At 52.1% G+C, this 24,326-nt stretch overlaps 11 protein-coding genes across 11 annotated transcripts; 5 read left to right on the top strand and 6 right to left on the bottom strand.

The window, feature by feature from the left end:
* Nucleotides 1-324: 324 nt before the first annotated feature.
* On the top strand, nucleotides 325-1,610 carry TrAtP1_004078 (uncharacterized protein; the record flags this gene model as incomplete). Its single annotated transcript, XM_014083708.2, has 4 exons — nucleotides 325-736; nucleotides 803-957; nucleotides 1,018-1,378; nucleotides 1,438-1,610. 4 exons carry the CDS (start codon nucleotides 325-327, stop codon nucleotides 1,608-1,610), a joined length of 1,101 nt encoding a protein of 366 aa, XP_013939183.1.
* A 282-nt stretch (nucleotides 1,611-1,892) lies between these two features.
* Nucleotides 1,893-2,605, bottom strand: TrAtP1_004077 (uncharacterized protein; the record flags this gene model as incomplete). Its single annotated transcript, XM_014083500.1, has 2 exons — nucleotides 1,893-2,063; nucleotides 2,150-2,605. The coding sequence occupies 2 exons, from the start codon at nucleotides 2,603-2,605 to the stop codon at nucleotides 1,893-1,895; spliced, it is 627 nt and encodes a 208-aa protein (XP_013938975.1).
* A 356-nt stretch (nucleotides 2,606-2,961) lies between these two features.
* On the bottom strand, nucleotides 2,962-4,327 carry TrAtP1_004076 (uncharacterized protein). Its single transcript, XM_014083707.2, has 4 exons — nucleotides 4,171-4,327; nucleotides 4,073-4,109; nucleotides 3,473-4,018; nucleotides 2,962-3,414 (listed from the first exon to the last, which is right to left on the bottom strand). The coding sequence occupies exons 1-4, from the start codon at nucleotides 4,171-4,173 to the stop codon at nucleotides 3,044-3,046; spliced, it is 957 nt and encodes a 318-aa protein (XP_013939182.1). The 5' UTR covers nucleotides 4,174-4,327; the 3' UTR covers nucleotides 2,962-3,043.
* A 361-nt stretch (nucleotides 4,328-4,688) lies between these two features.
* Nucleotides 4,689-5,128, bottom strand: TrAtP1_004075 (mitochondrial 54S ribosomal protein bL32m; the record flags this gene model as incomplete). The annotated part of the gene is made up of 2 exons (XM_014083512.1): nucleotides 4,689-4,738; nucleotides 4,798-5,128. 2 exons carry the CDS (start codon nucleotides 5,126-5,128, stop codon nucleotides 4,689-4,691), a joined length of 381 nt encoding a protein of 126 aa, XP_013938987.1.
* Nucleotides 5,129-5,675: 547 nt separating this feature from the next.
* On the top strand, nucleotides 5,676-7,655 carry TrAtP1_004074 (uncharacterized protein). The gene is made up of 3 exons (XM_014083706.2): nucleotides 5,676-6,077; nucleotides 6,148-6,710; nucleotides 6,780-7,655. Exons 1-3 carry the CDS (start codon nucleotides 5,963-5,965, stop codon nucleotides 7,113-7,115), a joined length of 1,014 nt encoding a protein of 337 aa, XP_013939181.1. The 5' UTR covers nucleotides 5,676-5,962; the 3' UTR covers nucleotides 7,116-7,655.
* Nucleotides 7,656-9,020, bottom strand: TrAtP1_004073 (uncharacterized protein). The gene is made up of 4 exons (XM_014083705.2): nucleotides 8,794-9,020; nucleotides 8,553-8,694; nucleotides 8,185-8,501; nucleotides 7,656-8,092 (listed from the first exon to the last, which is right to left on the bottom strand). Exons 2-4 carry the CDS (start codon nucleotides 8,638-8,640, stop codon nucleotides 7,841-7,843), a joined length of 657 nt encoding a protein of 218 aa, XP_013939180.2. The 5' UTR covers nucleotides 8,641-8,694; nucleotides 8,794-9,020; the 3' UTR covers nucleotides 7,656-7,840.
* Nucleotides 9,021-11,451: 2,431 nt separating this feature from the next.
* TrAtP1_004072 (uncharacterized protein) lies at nucleotides 11,452-13,154 on the top strand (the record flags this gene model as incomplete). The annotated part of the gene is made up of 3 exons (XM_014083704.2): nucleotides 11,452-11,457; nucleotides 11,621-11,917; nucleotides 12,003-13,154. 3 exons carry the CDS (start codon nucleotides 11,452-11,454, stop codon nucleotides 13,152-13,154), a joined length of 1,455 nt encoding a protein of 484 aa, XP_013939179.2.
* A 3,847-nt stretch (nucleotides 13,155-17,001) lies between these two features.
* TrAtP1_004071 (uncharacterized protein) lies at nucleotides 17,002-18,951 on the bottom strand (the record flags this gene model as incomplete). Its single annotated transcript, XM_014083703.2, has 2 exons — nucleotides 17,002-18,027; nucleotides 18,511-18,951. The coding sequence occupies 2 exons, from the start codon at nucleotides 18,949-18,951 to the stop codon at nucleotides 17,002-17,004; spliced, it is 1,467 nt and encodes a 488-aa protein (XP_013939178.1).
* A 74-nt stretch (nucleotides 18,952-19,025) lies between these two features.
* On the top strand, nucleotides 19,026-19,337 carry TrAtP1_004070 (uncharacterized protein; the record flags this gene model as incomplete). Its single annotated transcript, XM_066112152.1, has 1 exon — nucleotides 19,026-19,337. One exon carries the CDS (start codon nucleotides 19,026-19,028, stop codon nucleotides 19,335-19,337), a length of 312 nt encoding a protein of 103 aa, XP_065968235.1.
* A 70-nt stretch (nucleotides 19,338-19,407) lies between these two features.
* On the bottom strand, nucleotides 19,408-19,911 carry TrAtP1_004069 (uncharacterized protein; the record flags this gene model as incomplete). The annotated part of the gene is made up of 1 exon (XM_066112151.1): nucleotides 19,408-19,911. The coding sequence occupies one exon, from the start codon at nucleotides 19,909-19,911 to the stop codon at nucleotides 19,408-19,410; it is 504 nt and encodes a 167-aa protein (XP_065968234.1).
* Nucleotides 19,912-22,038: 2,127 nt separating this feature from the next.
* TrAtP1_004068 (uncharacterized protein) lies at nucleotides 22,039-24,128 on the top strand (the record flags this gene model as incomplete). Its single annotated transcript, XM_014083702.2, has 2 exons — nucleotides 22,039-22,467; nucleotides 22,602-24,128. 2 exons carry the CDS (start codon nucleotides 22,039-22,041, stop codon nucleotides 24,126-24,128), a joined length of 1,956 nt encoding a protein of 651 aa, XP_013939177.1.
* Nucleotides 24,129-24,326: the final 198 nt, after the last annotated feature.

The following is a 24,326-nucleotide window of genomic DNA, read 5'->3' as shown; positions in this document are numbered from 1 at the left end:
GTTTTTTATGTATATAAGTAGATGGGAGTTAATTACAGAAAAGAGGCATAATTATGATAAGACGGGAGGTCCGATTGTGCAGTGGAATAGATGATGTGCAAATGCCAGGGCTATATAATAGCAAATTCCCATTTCCCAGCTGCAAGCCCTGATTAGGCCTTGATTCTAAGCACCAGTCCTCCACTCAGCGGGGTGCTATTCACAGCGACGCCCGCAACTGAGAAACTCATTCAACATCTCTAGTTGGGAACTTCTAAGTCGAATAAAACTGGATCAACTCTCAAAGTACAACATCATCATTCACAGCACTCCCTTTCTCCTGAAATGTCCGACGACGAGGTAGATCTCGAGCTCCTCGCCATTCTGCGGCAGCATCTCCAAGGCGTCTCCATCAAAGACGAAGAGCCCGAAACAGGCGTCCTAGCTGATGCCGAATATGTCTACGACCATGGAATCGACGTAGCCATTGACATGCGCTCAACAAAGCGTGCCGCAGAGACCATTTATGCCCAGATGCAAGAGAAGAGCTATTCTACTTCCACCTGGTCATCACACGAGCTGCACCCCAAGGCCAAGGATGAAGCCACGGCCGCTTTCATCTTCACCATGGACCTGCTCAACTTTTCGTTCTGGTCTGAGCTGCCTGACGACGAGAGATTTGCTATTGAGTACAAGGGGAAGAGATGGACGGGTTACTGGAGTCTTGTAGCCGCAATTCAGAGAGCCCTTGAAGAAGGTTAGTGACCACTTGATTATACTACACATCCAAATAAGATTATCGTCTGACCATGTTGCTTTGCAGATATCCCCATTACGGATCCTCACTACTGGCAAAATGAGGATGAGTGTAACTTGGAATCACTGAGACACGTATTCAGATCCTGCACAGAGGAAGAAATGCCTCTGCTTCAGGAGCGTCTTGACTGCCTTAGAGAGAGCGGGAATGTGCTTTATAACGTATGTTCCATTTTCCTCGTTTTCTAAATGAAGACATGTACCAACTAAAAGCACCAAAAGAAATACGAATGCTCCGTCGTTAATCTCATTTCCGCCGCCAAGGGCTCCGCGGCCCAGCTCGTCAATATCCTCGCCCGGGACTTTGACTGCTTCAGAGACGAGCACCCATTCGAAGGCAGAAAAGCCCCTGTCCGCATCATGAAACGTGCCCAAATCTTCGTTGCAGACATATGGGCCTGTTTTGAGGGCAAGTCATATGGCGAGTTTCGTGATATTGACAAGATCACCATGTTTGCCGATTATCGTGTGCCACAGATTCTGTCTACCTTGGGCGCCTTGTATATCGGTCCACAGATTGACGCGGCCATTCGCGACAAGAAGCTTATTGAAAGCGGGAGCCGGTGGGAGATACAGCTAAGAGGTAAGAGTGTGCATTATTCAAAGTATGTGTTTAGACTCTGCTAACAAAGGTGGAAACAGCTTGCAGTATCTGGTGCGTTGAGTTAATACGGAGAGAGATTCAGAGTGCGCACCCAGATACCCATGTTAATGCTATTTTGATCGACTTTTTCCTTTACGATACAATGAAGGAAATGGAAGCAGCAGGAAAGGAATCTATTCCCCACCACCGAACGCGAAGCATCTGGTATTAATGTTGTATCGTGGCTTGGGTTAGGTGTTGGTCAACAGCACCTTGTATGAATAAAGCCAAACGCGGCATACCATATCATAGAATTAACGTTTACATATCCGTGTACATCTGCAAAGATAAAACTATCTACCTACAGTAGTATGCAGCTATCATACCCTCCATAACGCAAAACAAATGAAGAAGAAAAGAAAAAAGAAAAGAAAAAAGGCCAGTAAAGCATCATCTGTTGCACCCAACGCCGCCACCCGACATTCGAAAATTAATACCTCCTCGTACTTTCATCCTATGTGAACAGGGCCGTAGCATTCATTATCCGATCCATGTGGGCGGTTTCCACCTCATCGTTGTTCCTATTTTCCTCTTTTACAAGCACTGCCAAAACTTCAATCGGAGGATTCAGACCCAGTCGCTCAGCCCGCTGCCACCTCTTCAAGCGAGTCGTTCCAATACAAGGCTTCAAAACAATGTGTTAATAATTGCCCCAATCCACACACGTCATAACATCAAAGCAGAGGAAAGGAAAGAGACGTATCTACTTACTCCGTACTGCGAGCTCACGTCAAAGTATCTAAGCACTTTCTCGCCCAAGTCGAGATCTTGCTGGTGGACTCGAGGTGCCTTGCGCTGCTTCTCAATCCCTTTCCAGTATGATTTGATCTGGGTATCAGTAATCTTTTCAGCTTTCAACTCGGCCTCTGATTTCTCTGCAACTTGTTCAACAATCTCTTCCACTTCCTCCTCTTGCTCTGGTTCAACAACCTTTGGTTCTTCTGCAGCGACATTAACGGCTTCCTCTTCTTCTTTGCGAACTTCGTCTTTGGCCGCTGGCCGCTCGGGGATGGTAGTTCTAGCAATCGTAGGCGCATCTACTGCCGCCTTCTTCAAATCCTTGGGCACGGCCTTTGTAACCTTGCCCGAGAAGCTGATTGTCGACTGTCCCTTGGCAGGACCAGGGCGGCCCCGGGCGCTGGCCGCCGATCGTCTTGTTGTAGGCATTGCTGGACAAAGATACCTTGTAACGCTGTTTTGTTAAGGATACCGAGTAGTCGAGTATGACGCAGTAATTGATCTGCTGATATATAGGCCGAACAATTGGCTTGTGCGAGCCAATGCGTCTTGTTTATATGCTGTAGACCGTTAACGGCTGGCTGTATAAATGCGATCAATGATGCAGGAACACACGTAAATCAAGTGGAGTTACTGCTCGGCTGCCTGCTGAAAGGTGGATGACGGCGAGGGATAATGATGCTAGAATGGCGCTAATGTTTGGCGGGGCAACGCGAGACTGGAGCGACGTCACGTGGCATCCATCTCATCCATCTCAATATGGGAGCTTCATCTTGAGGTTTGTATGAGTTCGATTTCGTGTTCATTGTATAAGGCATATAATGCCAAGATGCCGTTCTAAGTCTGTACTACATACCCATGATACTCTCAACTTCCCGTTGCCTCTCTGTAGAATGAAATGCTCCTATTCGCACCAGCAGTGCAGAACATTTCACTGCGCCCAGTCTTGGGCAGCCACCGGACGGCCCATAAGGCCTTGTCTGTCTCACTGTGCGTTGCAACACAAACGCCTCGCTCGATTGACCACACTTTCACCTTGCCGTCCATCGAGCCGCTAAGGAGGTATTCTCCAGTGTCACTCCAGTCAAGTGATGTGATCCATGATGAATGTCCCGTAAGATTGCCCACGTGTTCGCCATGCTTTGTATCGTAAATGGCGATGATGCCTGCATCGCCCGCTGCGGCCACTCGAGTACCAGCAGGCGATATCGCTACTGCGCGGACGGGCTTGGCAAGTCCTGTAGATGCGTGTTAGATGTAAAAAGCTCAGGGAGAAGAGATAAAAGTGTAACGCACCGGACAGGGAGTATAGAATTCTCCCCGTATCATTGTTGAACACGTAGACCGAGCCATTCTGATGCCCGCTTGCCGTGAATTTTCCATCGTTACTGAGATCCACGCACATGCCAAAGCTGCCCGAGCCTGCACTGCCCGTTTCGTATTCCCGAATCTTGGCTCTGCTCCGATCTGCGACATCCCACACGTTGATCCTGCCATCGTTGGTGGTGCCCGCCAGGTAGCCTCCATCCTCGCTGAGAGCAATCGCCCATACTTCGCCCGGCTTCACCGTTGGGCCTGTGACCTCGCCGCCGTCGTTCCATTCGCCCGTCTCCTTGTTATACTCCCATATCTTGACCTCGCCCCCGAAGCCCGCGCTGGCAGCGTAGAGGCCGTTGCGCGATGTGCAGATGTGGTGGCAGCCTAGTTTGTGGGCACCGGGGATGGACTGCTTCAGAGGGTAAGAAGGATCAGTGGTATCGTGTACATGAAGCGTTGAAGAGCCACTCGCTGAGAGCAGCGTCTTTGGCGATGCTGCCAGTGAGAATATGTCCGCAATGTGGGCTGCAGCAATCCCTCATCAGCTGCATGGCCTTTGGTGGGTGAAAGAAGACTAACCATTATCCACCGTATGGGTGGTCAAATATTGCTTGGACTATGTATTCGGCTAAGTGAGATTTTATGGAATGAGTTGATAGAATTGGCGAGGGCCTTACCATTGTCGCTTTGCTACAATGCTGTTGTTGCTTGGTGGTTGCCGTTCACAGCGCTGTCGTAGAAGCTTTGGGGCTTGTGAGCTGGTGGGGTTGATAATTCGCCGTAGCATCAACGTCAGAGGCGAGTATTAAAACAACTACTCGGGCTTGCTTCCACTTATATCATGTCGATTAGCTGCAACCTATCAATTTTCATAATGGCCACGTATAAATTTTTTTTTACATATAAAATATTCAGATGTAGTCTGTCTATGAATCTTATGCTGCACCCCGCGCAGGTCATTTTGGCACATAATATTTCATATATTCGTAATTTTTTTTCTTAATATTTATGCTTGGAGTATCTTTTTCTACTATCCATTCCTCTATCCTGATTTTCATATTGGTACATGATGAAACAAAGCATTGGCTAAGTAAGGCAAATGCAAGCTGGTAGGCTTGATCTGACCCGAGGTTGTAGTACACAGGCCTTTGATATAGTTGCGAGAGGGAATCTAGCCACCTATCAACCTGGGCTTTTAGAATGGACTGCTTGAAGGATAATCCTGGCGCCATATTCTCTTCATTTCTAAAGAGCAAACAAGTTAGCATTTTATCTAGAAGCGCGTCAGCTATCCATGGCCATACCTTCAAGACAGTGCTGGCATAACCTGTGCGTCCTCTTGATCTCTCCGCAGCCGGGACACTTGCACAGATGGTTGACATCTTTCAGAGCCTTTCCAGCCATCTGCCTCGATCTCTTTTTTGAGTGAGAGACCTTGTTCTTGGGCACTGCCCGCAGGACCGATTCCCAAATGTCGCCCAGCAGGCCGGGAATGTTGATTGTGACGCCGGGGATTGCGATTGATAGTGAGGGAAGGAATTTTAGGGTATATGGTGTGGTGTAGAATGTCGCCCAGCGCGAGACGGCGAGGGAGAAAGGAGAGGCGAGGCGAGGAAGGAAAGCGGTTGCTGCCATTGTGACGGTTTGTTCTTGAATTCTATTTCGTTGCGTGGTGGTGCGACTTGCGCAAAACGGTTCTGCGCACAGAGACCCAGATGCTGACTCCCCTAATGCGAAACGCCCTGCGAAGAATTATTCCGATCGGAGTTTGGTATCGTCGACTCGGCTCGTTGTCTTGTCTGGTTACCGGCTCGTTGTGAAGTTCAATTTGTCGTGGCTCATGATCATGCACCGTATCAAGAAAATCGATCATCAAAATCTTGCCTCTAGCACCGCATCCCGCCTAGCACCACATCCCGCCTAGCACCAAAAGCCAGGTACCCCAAAGTACCCAAGTACCCAAGTACCGCCCAAAATGCAGCTTCTCGCAACTGTGCCGGGCTAAACTGCCTTAGTGCCTCTGGCCAGGTATACGAGCCAATCACGGGCCTCCACAGCACAGACAGGTCTGCAGCCAATTAGCAGCTCTCCATGCTACCCCTGGCACCTTCCATTCCCCCCTTTCTCGTGTCCTGGCCTGCTCCTGCCCCTACGCCGAAATTATTACTTGCACTACCTGGCAAGGCAAGAACACGCCAACTGGCCCAGTAAGGAGGAGCCACCACCAGCCCGTCCAAAAAGTTCCCCTTCTCCAGGATCGCTGCCAGTGCCTCTCACAACCTCCAATTCCATCCATCAGGCTTCCGCTTTCTGAATTGCTGGCCCTCGCGTCTGCTGTCCTTCGTCTTCCACGCGTTTTCGCCCACGCCCACGCTCTTTCTTGGAATAGGGAAGAATTGCTTTGTCCTTACTCCTTAACAGCATCCTTCTCCTTCATTCGTTTCTCCCAATCTCTCATAATCAGTCACGATGGCGACTCCGTCTACTATCACCCCTAGCAGCCATGTTGGTTTCGACAGCATCACGTCGCAGATTGAGCGCAAGCTGTTGAAGCGTGGATTTCAGTTCAACGTTATTTGCGTTGGTAAGTGGCGCGCGCTGTCGAGGCGCCTTACTATCCCGTAAACCGAATGGGAAACTAACTGGATTGACAGGCCAGACTGGCTTGGGCAAGTCGACGCTCATCAACACCATCTTCGCCTCGCACCTCATCGACTCCAAGGGTCGCCTGCAGCCTGACGAGCCCATTCGCCAAACCACCGAGATCCAGGGCGTATCTCACCTCATTGAGGAGAATGGTGTCCGTCTGAGGCTCAACATCGTCGACACCCCCGGCTACGGCGACCTTGTCAACAACGACCGCTGTTGGGATCCCATCGTCAAGTACATCAAGGACCAGCACTCCGCGTACCTGCGAAAGGAGCTTACCGCCCAGCGAGAGCGTTACATCCCCGACACCCGCATCCACGCCTGTCTGTTCTTCATCCAGCCTTCTGGCCACTCTCTCAAGCCCATTGATATTGTCGTCTTGAAGAAGCTGTCCGATGTTGTCAACGTTGTGCCTGTCATTGCCAAGGCTGATACCTTGACTGTTGAGGAGCGATTGGAGTTCAAGGAGCGTATCAAGGCCGAGTTTGCCTTCCACAACCTCAAGATGTTCCCGTACGATAACGAGGAGTTTGACGACGAGGAGCGAAACCTGAACCAGCAGATCAAGGTACGCATATAGTACACCATCGTCGCTAGTATCCACAAATGTTTGACTGACATGTACATCTCTTTACAGAGCTTGGTTCCTTTTGCGGTTGTTGGCTCTGAGAGCAACATTATTGTCAATGGCAAGCAAGTCCGTGGTCGCCAGAACCGCTGGGGTGTGATCAACGTTGAGGACGAGAACCACTGCGAATTCGTCTACCTGCGAAACTTCTTGCTCCGAACCCACCTCCAGGACCTTATCGAGACCACCTCCCAGATCCACTACGAGACTTTCCGTGCTAAGCAGCTGCTCGCACTGAAGGAGAGCAGCGCACACGGTGGTGGTGCCGCCAGCAGACCGATCAGCCCTGCTGCTGATCGTGAGATGAGCCGAGGCTCCCAGCGAATGGGCATCAACGGATACTAAATTTTCGCTCGTGCTTGACGTTTGGCCAGTAGAGTGATGGCGTTCTCTAGGTGGAACGACGACCAGCCAGTCTTACGATTATTCTCACCTCGTGGGTGGTGTTATGCGCGGTAAAAAGCAGTGTATTTTCTATTTGGAGATGTGCGGACCGGATTTCTCTGCACCGCAATCCGACTCAATATTCGCTTTGTTTTCACTTCAAGCAACGCACAAAGGCGAGAGCACTGGGGGGCGGAATGCCATTACAAGAGACTGGGCGCGCTCTCACCAACCATGCGACGTTTATAAGGGCAGCATGAATTCTGCCCATCGTGAAACGCTCAGTGGTCCGAATCATCTCGTCTGCGGTCTTTTAATACGCATTTATTTTGTTTTTAGTAGTACCATCGGAGCCTTCCTTGACCATTTTCTTACGTTTTAATCAGATCCCCATACCTGTACTTTCAATATACCTACAGTTAGTTGAGTTGTTAAGGAAGAGAGTGGCAGAATGGAAAGAGAGAGAGAGAGTATGATATGTTGATTAATTTTGCATTTATCTCCTATTTTAATATTTCCAAGCTTGACTCCATGTCGTGAATCGATTCGTGAACCTTGCGTCTTGCGGCTATTCTAACAGCAATAGGAATGTTGTAAATGACGCTCTTTATCTATACTGTATAGGAAAGGGACTTTTTGGTGGGTATTTGCCATGAAATCGTATCGTGTAGTTCTTGGGTTTACTCCTAAGACTTGTAAACAAACTCTTCCAACTTCTTGTATGACTCCTCGAGGTCGTCATTGACAATAATGATGTCATGAACGCCGGGTGTCTTGGAAAACTCGAGCTCCTTCTGGGCCTGAGACAGTCTCTCCTGGACGCTCTGCTCGGTCTCAGTGCCTCGGCCACGCAGGCGCTTCTCCAGGGTCTCAATTGATGGCGGGGAAACGAAGATGTAGCGGGCCGAGATGCCGGAGTTTTTGATTTGCTTGACGCCCTATACACCATATTAGCCTCTGAACTTGTTTCGTCGCCAGATCAGCTCTCTTGGGTGTTTTGGTGAATCAAGTCATTGCGGTTGGCATTTACCTCCATCTCAATGTCCAGCAGGACAACCTTGCCCTTCTTGGTCTGCTCCTCAATGGTCATCTTGCTGGTGCCGTAGCGGTTGCGGCCGTACTTTGCGTGCTCGACGAAGCCGTCCTTTGCGATGAGGTCCTCAAAGTCCTCCATGGTGACGTAGTGGTAGTGGACGCCGCGCTCCTCGCCGGGACGAGGGTCGCGCGTGGTGTGTGAGACGGACAGGGCGAAGGTGTCTGGGTGGCGGTCGAAGAGCATGCCGTAGAGGGTTCCCTTGCCGACGCCAGAAGGGCCGGAGACGACGATGGGGCGGGTGTCGGGGGGAGCTGGAAGGAGTCAGCCAGTCGAGTTGTGTTTTGGGGGGGAGATGTGCTTACGGGTAGCCATTGTGCTTAGTGGTCGGAGTATGGAGGACCGGGGGATGAGTGGGCGAAGTGTTGATATGGCCGGGAGGCGGAGAGGCATATGAGGAGTTGTTGGTGAGAGATCTTGAAAGATCGCGGGATCTGGACCATTCACCTTCGTGTTCCCACTATCAGCCACTTCACCGTAAACTTTGGGGAGGGGTGGCAGAAAAAGGGTCCTGAAACTCAAAAGGCAGGCGGTGAATGCACAGACTTATGAAACCAATCAGACGGGAGAATGGGCAGCATTAATTACCCTGCAGAGCGAATAGGCTTGGCTAGGAGAATGAAGCCACCCAGTCTTACTGCTTTGGGTCGCAGAAGGTCAGCCCCTAAATTGGACGAAAAGAACAAACAGGGGCATGGGGCGCGCTCATTTTAAATGCCAATGTCCCCCCCCCCCTGCGCCGTAGGAAAAGCGAGATTCCGGGGAGGGGGACGCCACACCTAAAAGGAATCCCCGAGGACCCTATTTACAAGCATAGTAGAGCGTTTGCATTTTATGAGGCCAAGAAGGCTTCGCCTCCCGTGCCAAGGAAGCAAATACACGTTTAATAGATTAGGTTTTCACTTTTTGTAGGTTGAAATAAGGTTCTAGTGAGGTCATTTCGAGGCTGTGCATGTTTTGAATCTTGTAAAAGACGGGATCTAGAAGGGAACAAGCGTAAAGAGTTTATTTTCAGTTCTCTTGGCCTAATTTGCTGCTCTCTCTTAACGTCCCTGATACGATAAGAATGTCATTTTAGACTTTACTTGGCAGTGCTTGGCTGGCCTAATATCTTCTAGGCGCCGAGCATTTTGGTAAGAACAGGATATAGTCGATATCGCTGAAAAAGCAATTCGTGCGAGAGAAGTTTTCGCTCAATGACCTTGCAGAACTACCTTTTGGTTCTATTTTCATCAGGTCGACCAGTAATCGAAGTCATGTGTAGTAATCAAAATTCATCTTGTTGGAATCTTCATTCTTCTCTATGCCTTGCCAATGATACTATCATCAATACCAAACTCTTACCAATTGCTATCATCACTACCAAGTTCTTCCCAGTTGAGTCGATAGTGAAAATCAACAAGAAGAAAAAAGGGAGCATCTGGAAACATGAAAGGAGAAAAGGCTATGCTGGGCGTCAGGTAGAGCCGTCTTTTGCAGCGATATAGACTGCCAAGATAGGAAAGAACGAGGTCATCACGAACAGCCCGGTGACGATACCCGTACTCACCTTGTAAACGATGTAGCAGCCCGTAATGGCCGTACCCATGGCCCAATCTTTGGCTAACATTATAGCAGCTCGAAAAGTCTCCTATTGCAATTGTGACTTGAAAATGCTAGCTAACCCAATGGGATTTGGAGGTTACATCAAGTCAATAGTGATTCGCCACGGCCAATGTTTCTGATGCGGAATGGCATTAATACGGGGTTACTTTGTCGCTAATAGTGGGTATGATTTGCTTGGACTGGCCCTGCGGCGATTTACTGTATACGAAGTCCGGGGGGTACTATTTGGACCTGCTCGAATGGGGAAATTATCGATCTCCTAGCTCTGCTGACTCGGCGTGAGCGGCGTCGGACACGAGGAGGGACGTTTGATTGCTACTATTTGCAGGTACATTTTTCAATTTTGGTGTGCTTTGGCATGTACCCAAGATTGGAGCGAAATTCGGGACCTAGATAGAGTATGCAGTATGCCAGTACCCCAGTACCCATGAAGCAGGCGACATGAGAGAGGAACAAGACAAGATCAACACTGCGAGTGACGAGAGGCAATTAGTCAAGGGGAGAGAGACGATGCACGGCCCTCCTGAATAAAGTCCGAGCCATGCCATGCCATGCCATGCCAAGTGAGGGCCAAGAGGCCATTGAACGGTGGGAGCGAGAGGCATTTCGGCAGCCTCGTATCCTACGGGGTCTCTGTTAGCGAGCAGAATGCCTCATCTTGCGCTATAAGCGAGTGCCGCAGCCAAGACCAGACGCTCTCAAAGCTCCAGCCAGTAGCACCAAATACGATACGGCGCACTAGCAGCACTAATCGCTTACTCAACTAACGCTGCATCCAAGTGGTGCTGTGCCCAACACACGAATACTGTAGCATTGGCCGCAAAATGGTTCGTCTCAAGTAAAAATCGCTGCAAAAGCCCAGATCAAACATGCTAGCTGAGACAGTCCGTCTCACGCTGAGGCTCCCTCTTTCGCGCCGCCTCCACCAGCTGCGACGGATCTGCAGCAGCCCAAATCAAACGTTCCAGCGGGGCCCCGCCCGTTCCTGGCCTACCGCACTAGCGCAGCGGCAATGGTGCCATTCACGCGCCAGTTGCAGAGGAGGTGCCCTCCAATACAGAGCCCCGGGGCTGGGCAGGGCCCTGGGGGAAGGTCTTGTGAGCGCTACCGAGCACCGGCCAGGCCTGCTAGCACTGCCTAGAACTGCAAATGCCCCCTGGCCCGCACTGCAATTGGATGCCCGTTTGCTGGTCAAGGGTCCTGTCGGTCGAGACTACTTGTACTTACTTCCCGCCCATCAATCGCATTCATTCCCTCCCAGCTTCTGTCAAAGACACGTTCGCACTCGTTTTGAACAAAGTCGTCGCTCTTTATTTTTGCTTCGCTCGTAGAATTTGCCTCTCGAGCTTTTGGGAAGTGCTTATTTTACAGGCTTCCAGTCACTCTTTTGACCTGTCGCAGAACCTATCAAAGCGCTCTCGCCTCTCCCTTTGCGTTTCAGACGTGTCTTCCGCAGTCTCGAGAATCCATCACTCGCTTTTGCTTTCGGGAACCGCCAATATAATAACCGAGCTTCATCGTTATTGCTTTTTCTGTCAATACTCTATTCTTTTCGTTTTTGAGAATTTCTAGTATTCTTTTAGCAAATCAACATTAATCATGCTTGTGAGTGGTGCCCCTTGCATCAGGATGCTGGTATCAGAGCCTTGTTTGCTTCGATATTGCGCATAATCACCTCCGATCGTGCTACACGACACATTTTGTCTACTTAGCATATTACATTGGAAATCCCTTTTTTGATCCGCCGCTGACTCAAAATGTGCTGCAGATGCAAGCTGCGCTCGTGGCCCTCGCCGCCACCACTGTGGGAGCCGTCAAGCCGCTCACCATCAAGGGAACCGACTTTGTCGACACTGACGGCAACAAATTTCAGCTTGTTGGTGTTGCCTACCAGCCCGGCGGCAGTGCTGGGTACGATCCCAAGACGGGCAAGGACCCTCTCAGCGACGCCGACACCTGCTTGCGTGATGCGGCTCTTCTGCAGGTCATGGGCGTCAACGCCATTCGCGTGTACAACCTCGATCCCAACCTGAACCACGACCAGTGCGCCAGTATCTTCAATGCTGTAAGTTTGTTCCCCCTCTTATGCAATGGCTCTATGCCCTGCCCACTCGCACGTCGAATGCAGCAGCTGATTTGCCTCGGTCTAGGCTGGCATGTACATGGTTCTGGATGTCAACTCTCCTCTGGTCGGCGAGTCTATCACCTCATCCGAGCCCTGGACGAGTTACTACGAGGCCTACTCCAACCGCACCTTTGCGATTGCCGAAGCCTTCGGCAACTACCCCAACACTCTGCTCTTCTTCTCCGGAAACGAGGTCATCAACGACATCCCCACGGCGAAGTTCGTGCCTCCTTACCTGCGCGCCGTCACCCGAGACTTGAAGAACTACATCAAGAAGAACCTCAAGCGCCAGATCCCCGTTGGCTACTCTGCCGCCGATGTTCGTGATGTCCTGTGGGATACCTGGAACTACCTGCAGTGCTCCGAGCCCAACGATGATGGCGACATGAGCCGTGCCGACGTCTTCGCCCTCAACTCGTACAGCTGGTGCGGCCCTGACGCTACCTACAAGAGCTCATCCTACGACGTCTTGACCGAAAACTTCCAGGACACCTCCGTCCCCGTCTTCTTCAGCGAGTACGGCTGCAACACCCCCATGCCCCGCTACTGGAACGAGGCCCAGGCCATCTACGGCTCCGACATGACCCCCGTCTTCTCCGGCGGCTTCGTCTACGAGTACACCGAGGAGGACAACAACTACGGCCTGGTCAACATCACTGGCGACACCCTCAACATCATGGGCGACTACAACCGCCTCAAGGCCCAGTTCGCCAAGATCGACTGGAAGTCTGTGCAGTCCCAAAAGGCCAGCGGCAAGGCCCCCGCCGCTCCCAAGTGCGCTTCCAGCCTCATTAAGGAGAAGGGCTTCGACAGCAACTTCACCCTGCCCGTCCCCCCTCCCGGCGTCCAGAAGCTCATCGACAACGGCATCAGCCCCAAGCCCAGCGGCGCCATTGTCAAGATCTCCAACTACAACGTCAAGATGAACGTCAAGGATTCCGAAGGCAACGCCGTCACCGGCCTCAAGGTTGTTCCCCTCAGCGACGACGAGTCCAACTGGGCCGGCAAGAACTCTGCCGACACTGGATCCAACTCCACCACCACCACCTCTGCTGGTAAGGCCGGCTCCAGCAGCTCCAGCGACTCCAAGAGCGATGACAAGGACAGCGCCGCTGCCTGGACTCACCCTGCTTCTTGGGCTCTGGCTCTGCCTTTGGTTGCCATGCTCTTCATCTAATCTGAATTGGAGGGTAGAGGGAGAGAGGCGATGGTGGTTCAATTCAGTCTTCAGTAACTATATTGTTTGGGGAGGAGGGAAAAAAAAGGGGGCGATACAGAAGAAAATTAATGGAGTTGCTTTAATGTAAATACATGTCTTTCTCATTCTGCTTTGAACCTTTAGATATCCCATTTAGCGCAGCCATGATGATGATTGTCTTCTTTATCTTCTCCTTCTTATGCAGGTAGGATGCTTTCATAAAAATACCTATGCCTATTTACTTGGAGCGTATAAAGTACATTACAATACAATCCATGGCTCCAAACTCCCAATGCCGGAATTATTTGCAAACATGTAGCGTGTGGGGGACCAGCCCCTCGATCTGAGTTGGACGGCACGAACCGCTAGGTCTTTTTTTTCTTTCTACTTCTTCTTTTCAACTTTTTTCTGTCAAATTTCTTTCTTTCAATTTCCCAGTTTCGTCATCTTTCTGTCCGTTCCCGTCTGCCCTTTCTTTCAAAAGCCACTTCAGACACTGCGGCTCTTATCCCGTGGCGGCTGGTTAATGTCCTTAGTCTTGTCCAGGCTGGTGGTGCATGCCGGGTTGGTCTCGCAGGGCAAGCAGTAGTCGTGGGTGCCAAAATCGGCGGCCTTGCAGCACCCAGAGCAGCAATAATCGACAGGAGGCGACGGATCGACTAGGCGAGCCATTCTTTCTTTTCTCTCACACCGAGGGTTATGCACAGCTGATTTTGAAGACGATGGGAATCGTGTCTCCCCTATTGGCCCGGGGTTGTCACCTACCCCTTGGGGAAATCTGGTGAAACAACAGTGAGCCAAAAGCGCATCAAGCGTTTATGTGGGATTGGATCTAGAAGCAAATTGCACAAAGCAACACGACGACGGACAATTGAATGAAAAAAGGGCACATGATCCCATACACCCATGTAAACAGGGACAAGAACGAGAGAATCCACACACCTTTGACGCGCTGGCAGTGGATTCTTGGTACCCACGTGCCAGCTCAGCCAGGCAGAAAACACTTTCTCCGAGGTTCTTGCTGGGAACTTCAAGTTGTTGCGTGCAGTCCGTATCTCTTCTTGTTTCCTCGGTATTTGCCCGTTGACTTCTGGCGGTAAGTCACTTGGGGATCCAAGCAGCGGGTAGCTTATATAAGTGCAGCAATGACGTGCGTTTGGCAGGTTCGCAGCGAAAGCGAGAGTGGGGGGTGGGGGGGCTAGAGTGTGTATCCGACGCAGATCAATGTCTCTGTTTCGTCTCTTTCTCCAGGGGACCAAAAGGGGAAAAAGAAAAGGGTTTCGACAGGCGACGAGGGACAAATATATAAACAACGAGAGGACTAGGGAAAATACGACCAAGGGTTGTGCGGAGCAAAAAAAGATATCTCTTCCCCTCTCCCCTGGGGCCTGAATATTTGCACGTTTCGGGGCGTCGTTTATTAGGGGTATGGCTGAAGGGTGGTGTGGGCGCTCTTTGCCATGTAAGTGCGGGCTTGGTTGGCGCTTGTTGTATGGGGCACGTTCAAAAAAAAAAGTAAGAGTCACGGCGAAAGGAGAGAGATAAAAATGAAACAAAAGCTGTTAACAGCAAGCGGGACTGGACGAGCGAGAGAGCGAGGTTTTGCGGGAGAAGACGGAGAGGCGAGGCTTGGACGACTGCCGGCCGTTTTATATATACAGATACAGGGCACTAGGGCAGGCATTCTTATGATCCGAGACTGACGCCATCGTGGGCAGAATCTCATACAGAATCCTGGTTAGCTTCAGCGTTACCTTATCCGGCCAAGGCGAGGCAGCTTTGGGGATTGGAGACTGCAAGGAGGGGGAAGCAGGAAGGCGAGGAGCCGCTGTGACCCAAGCAAAGTTGGAGAAGCTGCAACTGCAACTGCAACTGCAACTGCTGCAACGGTCACACCTTCAGTCCAGCCCCGGCTCTGCTGGATTGGGGCGGCAAGGCGGCGAGGATGAATGGCAGCGAGTGCTGGAGAGAGATAACGGGATGGGCAACGGCAACGGTAATGGCAACGGCAACGGCGGCTCCGGCTTGTGGCTCCTGCTCCTGCTGTTATTACTGCTGCTGCTATTGAATCAAGGCAAGACAAGGCACGGCGAGAAAGAGGCAAGAGAGGGAGGAGGAGAGTGCAAGGACGTCCTGGGAGCTGCTTCCCCTCGATTCCATTGACTCGTCACATCAGGTGCTGCGTCACGCGCCCAGCCGCTGCGACCTGCCCAGGAGCATCATCAGATGCATTTCGCAAAGGAAGCGAGCGAGCAAGCACCGACTGGCAGAGTCCCACTGCATGTTTTATTGAATCCGTCGCCTCATGCAGCCTGGAGGACCCGTCATGAGCAAAACTGTGGGCATCATCAGCCTGGCCGAAGGGCGGTCAGTTAGTCACGGCGGATGCCCATTGCCCAGTCAGTCAGTTTCAGCGGCCTCTCTGTTCTGTTTTCTGCCGCCTGCTCCTCGGTGTCTTTTCCCTCTCTCGGTCTAATGAGGCCCTTTCACAGCCACAGCCCCCTTTTTGTAAGCAGCAGTTCGCCCTATCTTTTTGCTATCTTGCCCGGGTTGTGTTTTTATTTCTAATCCATGCATCGGTCCGGGCCATCCCAGACGCGTGAGCTGACTTACATCACATCACACATCACCAGAGGGGGATCGAGAAGATGCTGGTGCGGCTGATCTTTGCAGAGGGCTGAAAGGGATATGATAAGCAAACACTGTGGATGAGGGGGAAGAGAGAGCGAGTGAGCGAGAGAGGATGTGAGAAAGAGAGAGCGGCTGATGGCTGGAGCAGCTTTCCATTCCTGAGCCTTCTATGGAGGTTACCCTTATCAAGGGCTTGGATAGCTGAGATGGACAGTTTCCCTCATTGTCTGGGATTGTGCTGGCCGCAACGAGGTGTTTTGCCCCTCCCCATTGGCGCCTATCGCGACGAATTCGCTTTAATCAAGACCGACAACCCCGAGCATGGAAACTGTATGGAGCACCCATAGATCGAAGCTGGGGGCCACCTCCAAGGGAAACCTGCGTGAAAAAAAAGAGCTACATTCGTCGACTCGGGCCCGCCACGTGGCATGTGGCTCACAAGATTGCCGGATTCTGTCTCGCGCAGAGTGTATGTATCTTGGTACTTTACCCATTTGCGAAACACTCGCAGATAGTCTACCCTCAAGACAGCCTGGCAACGATGATCGGAATAGTACATGGCCGGGCGTAATTCTGCTCCTCGGGTTCGAACAATCTCCCATTCTCGTATCCACAATGGAGTTCGTTCCGCGGAGTGTAGACTAGGCACAATTCAGGCAGGCATCACGTCCAAAGGCGCCAACTACGGCCTCGTCCATCTACTAAGGTATCATCTAAATGATGCTTGGGTATATCCGTACTGCACAAGGGCACTTTTGTCATTTGATCCTCTATATGCAGTTCTCGTATAACCCACATTAGTGTCTGCCCTTTTCTCTTGGCTTTACGTCATTTAATGGGATGACAAAGATGTCAACTTGACAGCTACATCACATCGGCTAAACGGCATGGAGATGTCATATTGAATTTGTATTATCATGTTTGTTTGTGTCGTTTGTATCGTCTCCCGCAGACAACCACTTTCCCTTTATCCAGCCTTGTGCTTCCTTCGACACACTAATAATTTTTTTTTCCTCTTCTGTGAAAGTCTTCCCAAGGCTATGAAATAACAAAATAAGCTTAACCCCACCATCCCGTCTAGATTGCAAAATACAAGAACGCAACAATATTAACTTTGAGCTGATAAAAAGTAGCTATATCGTTGTCCGTAATATGGAACCCCCCTTTTTAGGTTCCATGTTTTACTCCCCTTCGCTTAAGCCTTGAACTCCTCCAGGTTGCTGCTCTCCCACTTGCCAGGGATGAGAGCCAGAGGAACAATACCAGAGACGTGCATCTCGGGGCCAAAGATCTTGGCGTTGAGGCCAAGCTCGGCGGTGGCAGACTTCATGTTCTTCAGACCCTCCTGGTAGTTGGGGCCGGCACGACGCACCCAGATCTGAACGTTGTGCTCAATCAGCTGGGGAGCGACGTCACGGAGAGCGCGGATGACACCCTTGAAGGTGCTGGCGACGTTGGTGAAGTTGGCAATGCCACCACCAATGAACAGGACCTTGCCCTTGTCGGCCATGGGAGCGCGCAGCATCAGGTCCAGGACCGTGCGGGCGTAGTGGTAGGTTTGTGACTCGGTGGGAGCACCAGAGTATTCACCGTAGTTGGCCAGCTCGTCGGCGAAGCCGGCGGAGGCAATGGCGTCGGCATAGACGACGGAAGCACCGCCACCAGCAACCAGTGTCCAGATGCGGCCAGTAGGGTTGAGAACGGTGAGCTTCAGAGAAGCACCAGTCTTTGCGTCCAGCTCAGCGATGAAGGCCTCCTCCTTGGAGAGCTCACGGCCAAAGGGGGCAGGGAACTCCATTGGGGGACCAGCATCGATGCTGACCTTGTCACCACCAGGGGCAATGTTGGTGAGGCCAAGGGCAGCAGGAGATCGGGCAATGGCCCACTTGACACCGCACTCAAAGTCGGCGGTCTGGTCGAGCTTGGCAGCAAGATCCAGGAAGTGGACGGCGGCAGAGGTCTTGTCCTCGTTGGGGATCACAACCAAGGGGTTGATCTCGAGGTAGGTGAACTGGCAGTCCACGTAGACGGCGTACAGCCGGGTGATGAAGTCCACCAGGACATTGTGAAGACCAGAGGGAATGTTCTTGAGAAGAGCAGCTGCAATCTCCTCGTTGGAAGGGTACTCTGAGAGATCCACGGGGATCAGGAGCTTCTCAGCCTTGGCGTCGACATCACCGACGTCAACACCACCCTCGTGGGTGAAGAGAATCCAGTCTCCCTAAATCAATTGAAAAAAAGATGTTGTCAGCAAAGATTTTCTGATAGATGGCATAAATGATAAGATAGTATGAGAGCTGAGCTGAGGATGGAGTTGAGATGTGGTGTGTAATCGCGCGAGCAGGGGTGTGACTAAGTCCTGTCCAGGACCCTCCCTATTGTGACATCCGTTCGTCCGCCCGGCCTCTCGTTTCGGCAGGCTACGGAGACAATTTTCACACCGAGTGCAAGCGCCATGGCCTGGTATATATAAAGAAAATCCTTTCTTTCGCCCGAAGCCTTTTATATCTCACCCATCTTCTCTCAAAACTCAATTTTGAATCCCCTTGCACCCCTTCTTGTCATGCACCATAGGAGTCACTCGACTCTACCCAGATGACCAGCATGTGGTTCTTCTGCAGATGGTGTGTTTGTTGACAATTTTCAAGAAACAGAGCCAAACAAGAAAAAGAAATGGAATGAAAAAGAGGAAAAAATTACTCACATCACGGACTGAGTTGATGTTGATGTAGTACTCTGTGTCTTGAGGGTGAGGCACAAAGGGCTCTACCAGAAACTGTCGCAGAACACCAGATGTGTGCTCAACCTTTTGCTCCTTGCCAGCTCGCTCGGCAACCCAGGCCTTGGCCTCGGGCCAAGTCTTGTTGAGGGCCAGCAGACCGCTCTTGCCTCGTCGCTTGATGAGCTGATCGGGCTTTGCAACAAACTTGGCACCGGGCTGGAGAAGCCAGGGGAAGGTAACCTCGGCCTGGTTCAGGACGTCCTCGACGGCAGCATCCTCAGGGAAGCTCAGTGAGGCGAGTCTGGCAGCAGGGTTGTGAGTGGTGGGCGCAGGGAGAGGACTCGGCTTGATGACAGGAGCCCGGGTCAGGTGGTAGTTGAGAATGGCCTTGCCATCGGCCTCGAAGATTGACTTGGCAGACATTGTGATGAGCTGTGTCTACGACGAGAAAGAAAGAGATTCGGAAGTGGGATGAGTGAAGGAAAGTCTAGTCTTTTATGCCGTCAGCAGATGTTGAGAGACTCGATGATGGTGATGGAGGAAAACAAGGACGAGAATCAATTGCTGCTGGCCGCACACGCGCGAGTGCATCACTCAACCGCAAAAAGGCAAGCTTGGGCACCGAACAGCCGGAGACGCAATTGACTTCAAAAGACGGCAATGAGGCAACAGGCCATCTACCCAGGACCGGAGCGAGCGATTGGAGGGGCAAAACCAGCTACACTTACCGCAAAGAAGAGGATTCGGGCGACTACGACGTGCAATTGCAAAGTCGAAAGGCGAAAAGGCACGGAGAGCTGGATATCTGACGACGAAGGGAAAGAGAAGGAAAAGCGAGCCTGAAGACCAAAGAGGTGGATGGCAGGAGGAGGATGACTTTCAGCCTTTCAGAAATTTGGGCGACAAGACGGCAGCTCCACGCTGGCAGCTCGCAGGAGGGGTTTGAGGGGTGATGGAGCTCAGCATACAGACTTCGGGGGGGCAGTACTTTTCGAGGGCGGTCAGGGGGGGTACTTGGTGCCTGGTGCCGCTAAGCGTCGGAGGTGCGTGCCAAAGTCGGTGGCGGCCGGGTGCGAACTCACACGGCGCCGGGAGCAAGAAAAAGCATTGGGGCAAGGGAAACTCAATGGGCGCTGCCATTGCTCTAGCCCGAGTACCGGTACTTTCAGGAGTCGTCCCCCCCCCAGTTCCAAGGTTGTTGAGAAGACCCAAGTGGACCGCCATGATTTCGATTTTTTTTTCTTCGCAGTCGGAATTGGATCGCTCACTGCCTGCGTCGTTTTCGTCTCTGAGACCGGAGAGTTCCAATTTACCACCTGCGCCGACTGTCGCAACAGTGGCTTGCAAGGATCTCGGGACCGCAATTTCTGGCGCCGAAGGCATTCCGCGGGATTCTGGAACCTCCGATAACACGGGCTTATCTGGATTATGCCATGCCCGGGGCCTACGAATGACTTACTTTTCGGAGCCTTGCCCCCCCCCTCTTGTTCCTCCCTCGCGGTGATCGACTGATCAGTGATGGGGTTTTAACGTTTGCATGGGGGCTGCAGCAGAGCCCAACAGAGACGTGCCTCTGCTGCAAAGCAGCCTGGGAGCTTGCTGGAACTACAGGTGCTAATGTACATGTACCCATAGCGGGACAAGGCTGAGAGGGGCAAGCTATTCGCGCTGTTCAGGACGTGTGCGGCGCTGGTACCGGTGGCTCAGGCACGAGCACAGCAACGTATTCGTACCCGTTCAAAAGCGGTGGGGACCTGTGCCGACTCGCTAACCCAAACGTTCTGGTCTATCAGCGTTGGGTAAAACAAGGGCCCGAAGCGTCAGCCACCACAGAGCAAGTGTACCCCACCATTGCTGCCCCTCCATTTCCTAGCGCACAGCATTCGACTTGCAATGGCCGGTGCTGTCTGGTTCTAATGCGTGTCGACTGCCGGGCGATGCTAGCGGCTCGAGCTGCCTCCCAGATTGACTATTGACTCGGTGCCTAATTTTGGGCCTGGATCACCAAGCACAGCACACCAGGACCCCTAGGACGGATTTCCTCCAGCGAGGACGGATTCCCTCCGGCCAAAACCGCCCTTGATCAACTCATCCACGGATGGTCTTCCATGTCAACCCTTCAATGGCAGTCAGTCACGCGCTTCCGGCTTCAGCGGCGTAATCTTTTCTTATCTTGATTCAAACCAAAAATGTCAATGGCACGCAAGGGGCGCAAATGTTCTTCTGGTGGTGGGAATATCCGATACCGCATTCGTGCAATGGAGCCCGTTGAGGTACATGTACTGATACCCGGACCCAAGCCGTGTTAGTGGCCAGTGGCTGATGGACCGCAACCGGGTCTTTGTCCCCTAGCTTGGCTGCTATTGTGTCTCAAAGCCCTACGGCGCTGCTATTCAACATTCATGGTTTTTACCCCAAAAATCTTCCCCAACTCCTTTTGTGGCTGTTGCCATGCGGATTTGGCTCCCGACTCTCCCACCATTCCGGTCCCCCTGAATTGGAAGAAAAAAAAACATCACTGGAATCGCTCTTATCCGCTGAGGGGGGGATGGAGAGAATGAGAGCCAAAAAAAGAGGGACGCCAAAATTAGACGCCTGTGCCGTAAGGAGCTGTGAGACGACATCGTATCACCGGACACACCCATTCCTACGATATAATTCTCTCTCATAGTGCGTCAGCATCGGCGACTTGCGTTTCACCGTAACCATCTTTCGAATTCGGGAAGCTAAGCTCAGTGTCCGTCTACGGCCTGCATCGAGGTAAGCAGCGCTTCTGCTTGTTTTGATTGTTTTCAGCGCTCCCCTGCTCTCGCTTTCGCACAGGGCTGTATGTACTTCAAGTTGTATGCACCACACAGGCACATGCTGGTCCCTCGATCGACGCTTTTGGGTTCCGTTAGGCGAGTGCGATAGCAGCGCGGCTTCGCTGGCCGTGCCCCACCGGCGCCTGTTAGGTCCCCACCGGGCTAGCAATTCGTACCGAGTACGTGCGCGAGTCCTGCGGGCTGGGACAGGGCGCGCCGGTCGCACAGGGTAATACAGGGAGCAGTCGGTGCTTGTACCTGGTGGGCGGTACAAAGCCCATGTGCGGATACGGCGCAGGCCTGGCACCATCCGCTGAGCTTCGGCCCCGCTGAGCTTCTGGTGGCAGCTAAGCAGCCCTCCGTGGTCCAGTTGTCACTGCTCTCCTGAAATCTGGCTGGTCTCCCGCTTCTAGGCCTCGCTCCCCCCCCATTGAAAGCTGCCTTTTGTCAATTCCTCTCTTCCTTCTTCTCCATCTTTCGCCTCATCTCCATCTCTGTCTGCTGTGGTTTTTGCCTTGGTGGGCGCAACGCAGTTCGGCTACAATCAGTCCTTTGTCCAAGCTCAGCTGTTAACCAGTGCTCTTTTTCTTCTCTACAGGACTCACCCCGCCATTTTTTTTCTCCTGCTCCAATTCTCTTTTCCCCTCCTCAATTCCACCAAAACAGCTCCTCTCGAGAAACCTCTTGACGAGCTCACGCATTCATCATGTCCGGCAACAAGAACCTGTCGGCCAACGACAACATCCAGCGCTTTGCTGCCCCCAGCCGACCCCTCAGCCCTCTGCCCTCGCACACTCTCTTCTCGGAGAAGACGCGATGCTTCGTCTACGGTCTGCAGCCCCGCGCCGTCCAGGGCATGCTGGACTTTGACTTCATCTGCAAGCGAAAGACGCCCTCCGTCGCCGGCATCATCTACACCTTTGGTGGCCAGTTCGTCAGCAAGATGTACTGGGGCACCAGCGAGACTCTGCTGCCCGTCTACCAGCAGGTCGAGAAGGCCATTGCCAAGCACCCTGATGTCGATGTCGTGGTCAACTTTGCTTCCTCCCGAAGTGTCTACAGCTCCACCATGGAATTGATGGAGCATTCCCAGATCAAGACCATTGCCATCATTGCAGAGGGTGTTCCTGAGCGAGTAAGTCTTGCTCTACCGTGATATCCATGCCCCTCTCAAAATTGTCGAAACCGCAAAAAAAAAAAAAAAAAAGAAAAGAAAAGAAAAAAAAAACAGCCCAATTGGAGCCCAATTAGCTAACCATCGGTTAACAGCGAGCTCGTGAGATCGCCCATGTCGCCAAGAAGAAGGGCATCACCATTATTGGCCCCGCCACCGTCGGTGGTATCAAGCCCGGCAGCTTCAAGATTGGTAACACCGGTGGTATGATGGACAACATTGTTGCCTCCAAGCTGTATCGCAAGGGTTCCGTTGGCTACGTCTCCAAGTCTGGTGGTATGTCCAACGAGCTCAACAACATCATTTCTCAAAACACCGACGGCGTCTACGAGGGTGTCGCCATTGGTGGTGACAGATACCCCGGTACCACTTTCATCGACCACCTGCTGCGATACCAGGCCGATCCTGAGTGCAAGATCCTGGTTCTGCTCGGTGAGGTCGGTGGTGTTGAGGAGTACAAGGTGATTGATGCCGTTAAGCAGGGCATCATCACCAAGCCCATTGTCGCGTGGGCCATTGGTACTTGCTCCAGCATGTTCAAGACTGAGGTTCAGTTCGGTCACGCCGGTTCTTTTGCCAACTCTCAGCTTGAGACTGCCACCGCCAAGAACGCGGCCATGAAGGAGGCTGGCTTCTACGTCCCCAACACCTTTGAGGACATGCCCGCTACCGTCAAGGAGGTCTACGAGAAGCTCGTCAAGGCGGGCACCATTGTCCCCCGATCTGAGCCCGTTGTCCCCAAGATCCCCATGGATTACTCCTGGGCCCAGGAGCTCGGCCTCATCCGAAAGCCCGCTGCTTTCATCTCTACCATCTCCGACGACCGTGGCCAAGAGCTTCTGTACGCCGGCATGCCCATTTCCGATGTCTTCAAGGAGGAAATCGGTGTCGGTGGCGTCATGTCTCTGCTGTGGTTCCGCCGCAGACTGCCCGACTACGCCTCCAAGTTCTTGGAGATGGTTCTCATGCTTACTGCTGATCACGGTCCTGCCGTCTCTGGTGCCATGAACACCATCATCACCACTCGTGCTGGCAAGGATCTCATCAGCTCCCTTGTTGCCGGTCTGCTGACCATTGGTTCCCGATTTGGTGGCGCCCTTGACGGTGCTGCTGAGGAATTCACCAAGGCCTTTGACAAGAACATGAGCCCTCGTGACTTCGTTGACAGCATGCGCAAGGCCAACAAGCTGATTCCCGGTATTGGTCACCGTATCAAGTCACGAAACAACCCCGATCTGCGTGTTGAGCTTGTCAAGGAGTACGTCCGCGCCAAGTTCCCCAGTCACAAGCTGCTCGACTACGCTCTGGCCGTCGAGACCGTCACAACCTCCAAGAAGGACAGCCTGATCCTCAACGTTGACGGCTGTATCGCCGTCTGCTTCGTGGACCTGATGCGCAACTGCGGTGCCTTCTCCGCCGAAGAGGCCGAAGACTACCTCAAGATGGGTGTCCTGAACGGTCTGTTCGTCCTGGGACGAAGCATTGGTCTCATTGCCCACTACCTCGACCAGAAGAGACTGCGCACTGGTCTGTACCGTCACCCTTGGGATGATATTACCTACCTGCTGCCCAACCTTAGCGAGGGCCGGGGCACTGAGGGCAGAGTGGAGGTCCAGATTTAATTTGAAGCCGAGAGGAAATAGGAGGAGCGTTCGAAAATCTTTTATAGCAGCGGTGGATATTGAATGGATTTGGGAAGGGATGGTGATTTGCAAAGACTTGAACAGCGCCACAAGTGCGCTGCGGAGAAACATTATGAAGTATTTAAATCATTTTTTGATTTCATGACAAATAGAACAAAATTAATTCACCGTTACATG

The sequence above is a fragment of the Trichoderma atroviride genome, chromosome 2 (genome assembly GCF_020647795.1).
Source record: "Trichoderma atroviride chromosome 2, complete sequence".
Classification (NCBI taxonomy): Eukaryota; Fungi; Ascomycota; class Sordariomycetes; order Hypocreales; family Hypocreaceae; genus Trichoderma; species Trichoderma atroviride.
This window is presented reverse-complemented; position numbering and strand designations above follow the sequence as displayed.

What these genes read in the sequence shown, in the direction of transcription:
- TrAtP1_004076 (XM_014083707.2), bottom strand. An exon ending in CACCCATACGGTGGATAATG is followed by an intron (nt 4,019 to 4,072) that starts GTTAGTCTTCTT and finishes GGATTGCTGCAG; the next exon opens with CCCACATTGCGGACATATTC. An exon ending in AATTCTATACTCCCTGTCCG is followed by an intron (nt 3,415 to 3,472) that starts GTGCGTTACACT and finishes ACGCATCTACAG; the next exon opens with GACTTGCCAAGCCCGTCCGC.
- TrAtP1_004073 (XM_014083705.2), bottom strand. Translation starts at nt 8,640, where the DNA reads ATGCCTCTCCGCCTCCCGGCCATATCAACACTTCGCCCACTCATCCCC. An exon ending in ACTAAGCACAATGGCTACCC is followed by an intron (nt 8,502 to 8,552) that starts GTAAGCACATCT and finishes GACTCCTTCCAG; the next exon opens with CTCCCCCCGACACCCGCCCC. An exon ending in TGCTGGACATTGAGATGGAG is followed by an intron (nt 8,093 to 8,184) that starts GTAAATGCCAAC and finishes TATGGTGTATAG; the next exon opens with GGCGTCAAGCAAATCAAAAA.
- TrAtP1_004074 (XM_014083706.2), top strand. Translation starts at nt 5,963, where the DNA reads ATGGCGACTCCGTCTACTATCACCCCTAGCAGCCATGTTGGTTTCGAC. An exon ending in GTTCAACGTTATTTGCGTTG is followed by an intron (nt 6,078 to 6,147) that starts GTAAGTGGCGCG and finishes CTGGATTGACAG; the next exon opens with GCCAGACTGGCTTGGGCAAG. An exon ending in ACCTGAACCAGCAGATCAAG is followed by an intron (nt 6,711 to 6,779) that starts GTACGCATATAG and finishes ATCTCTTTACAG; the next exon opens with AGCTTGGTTCCTTTTGCGGT.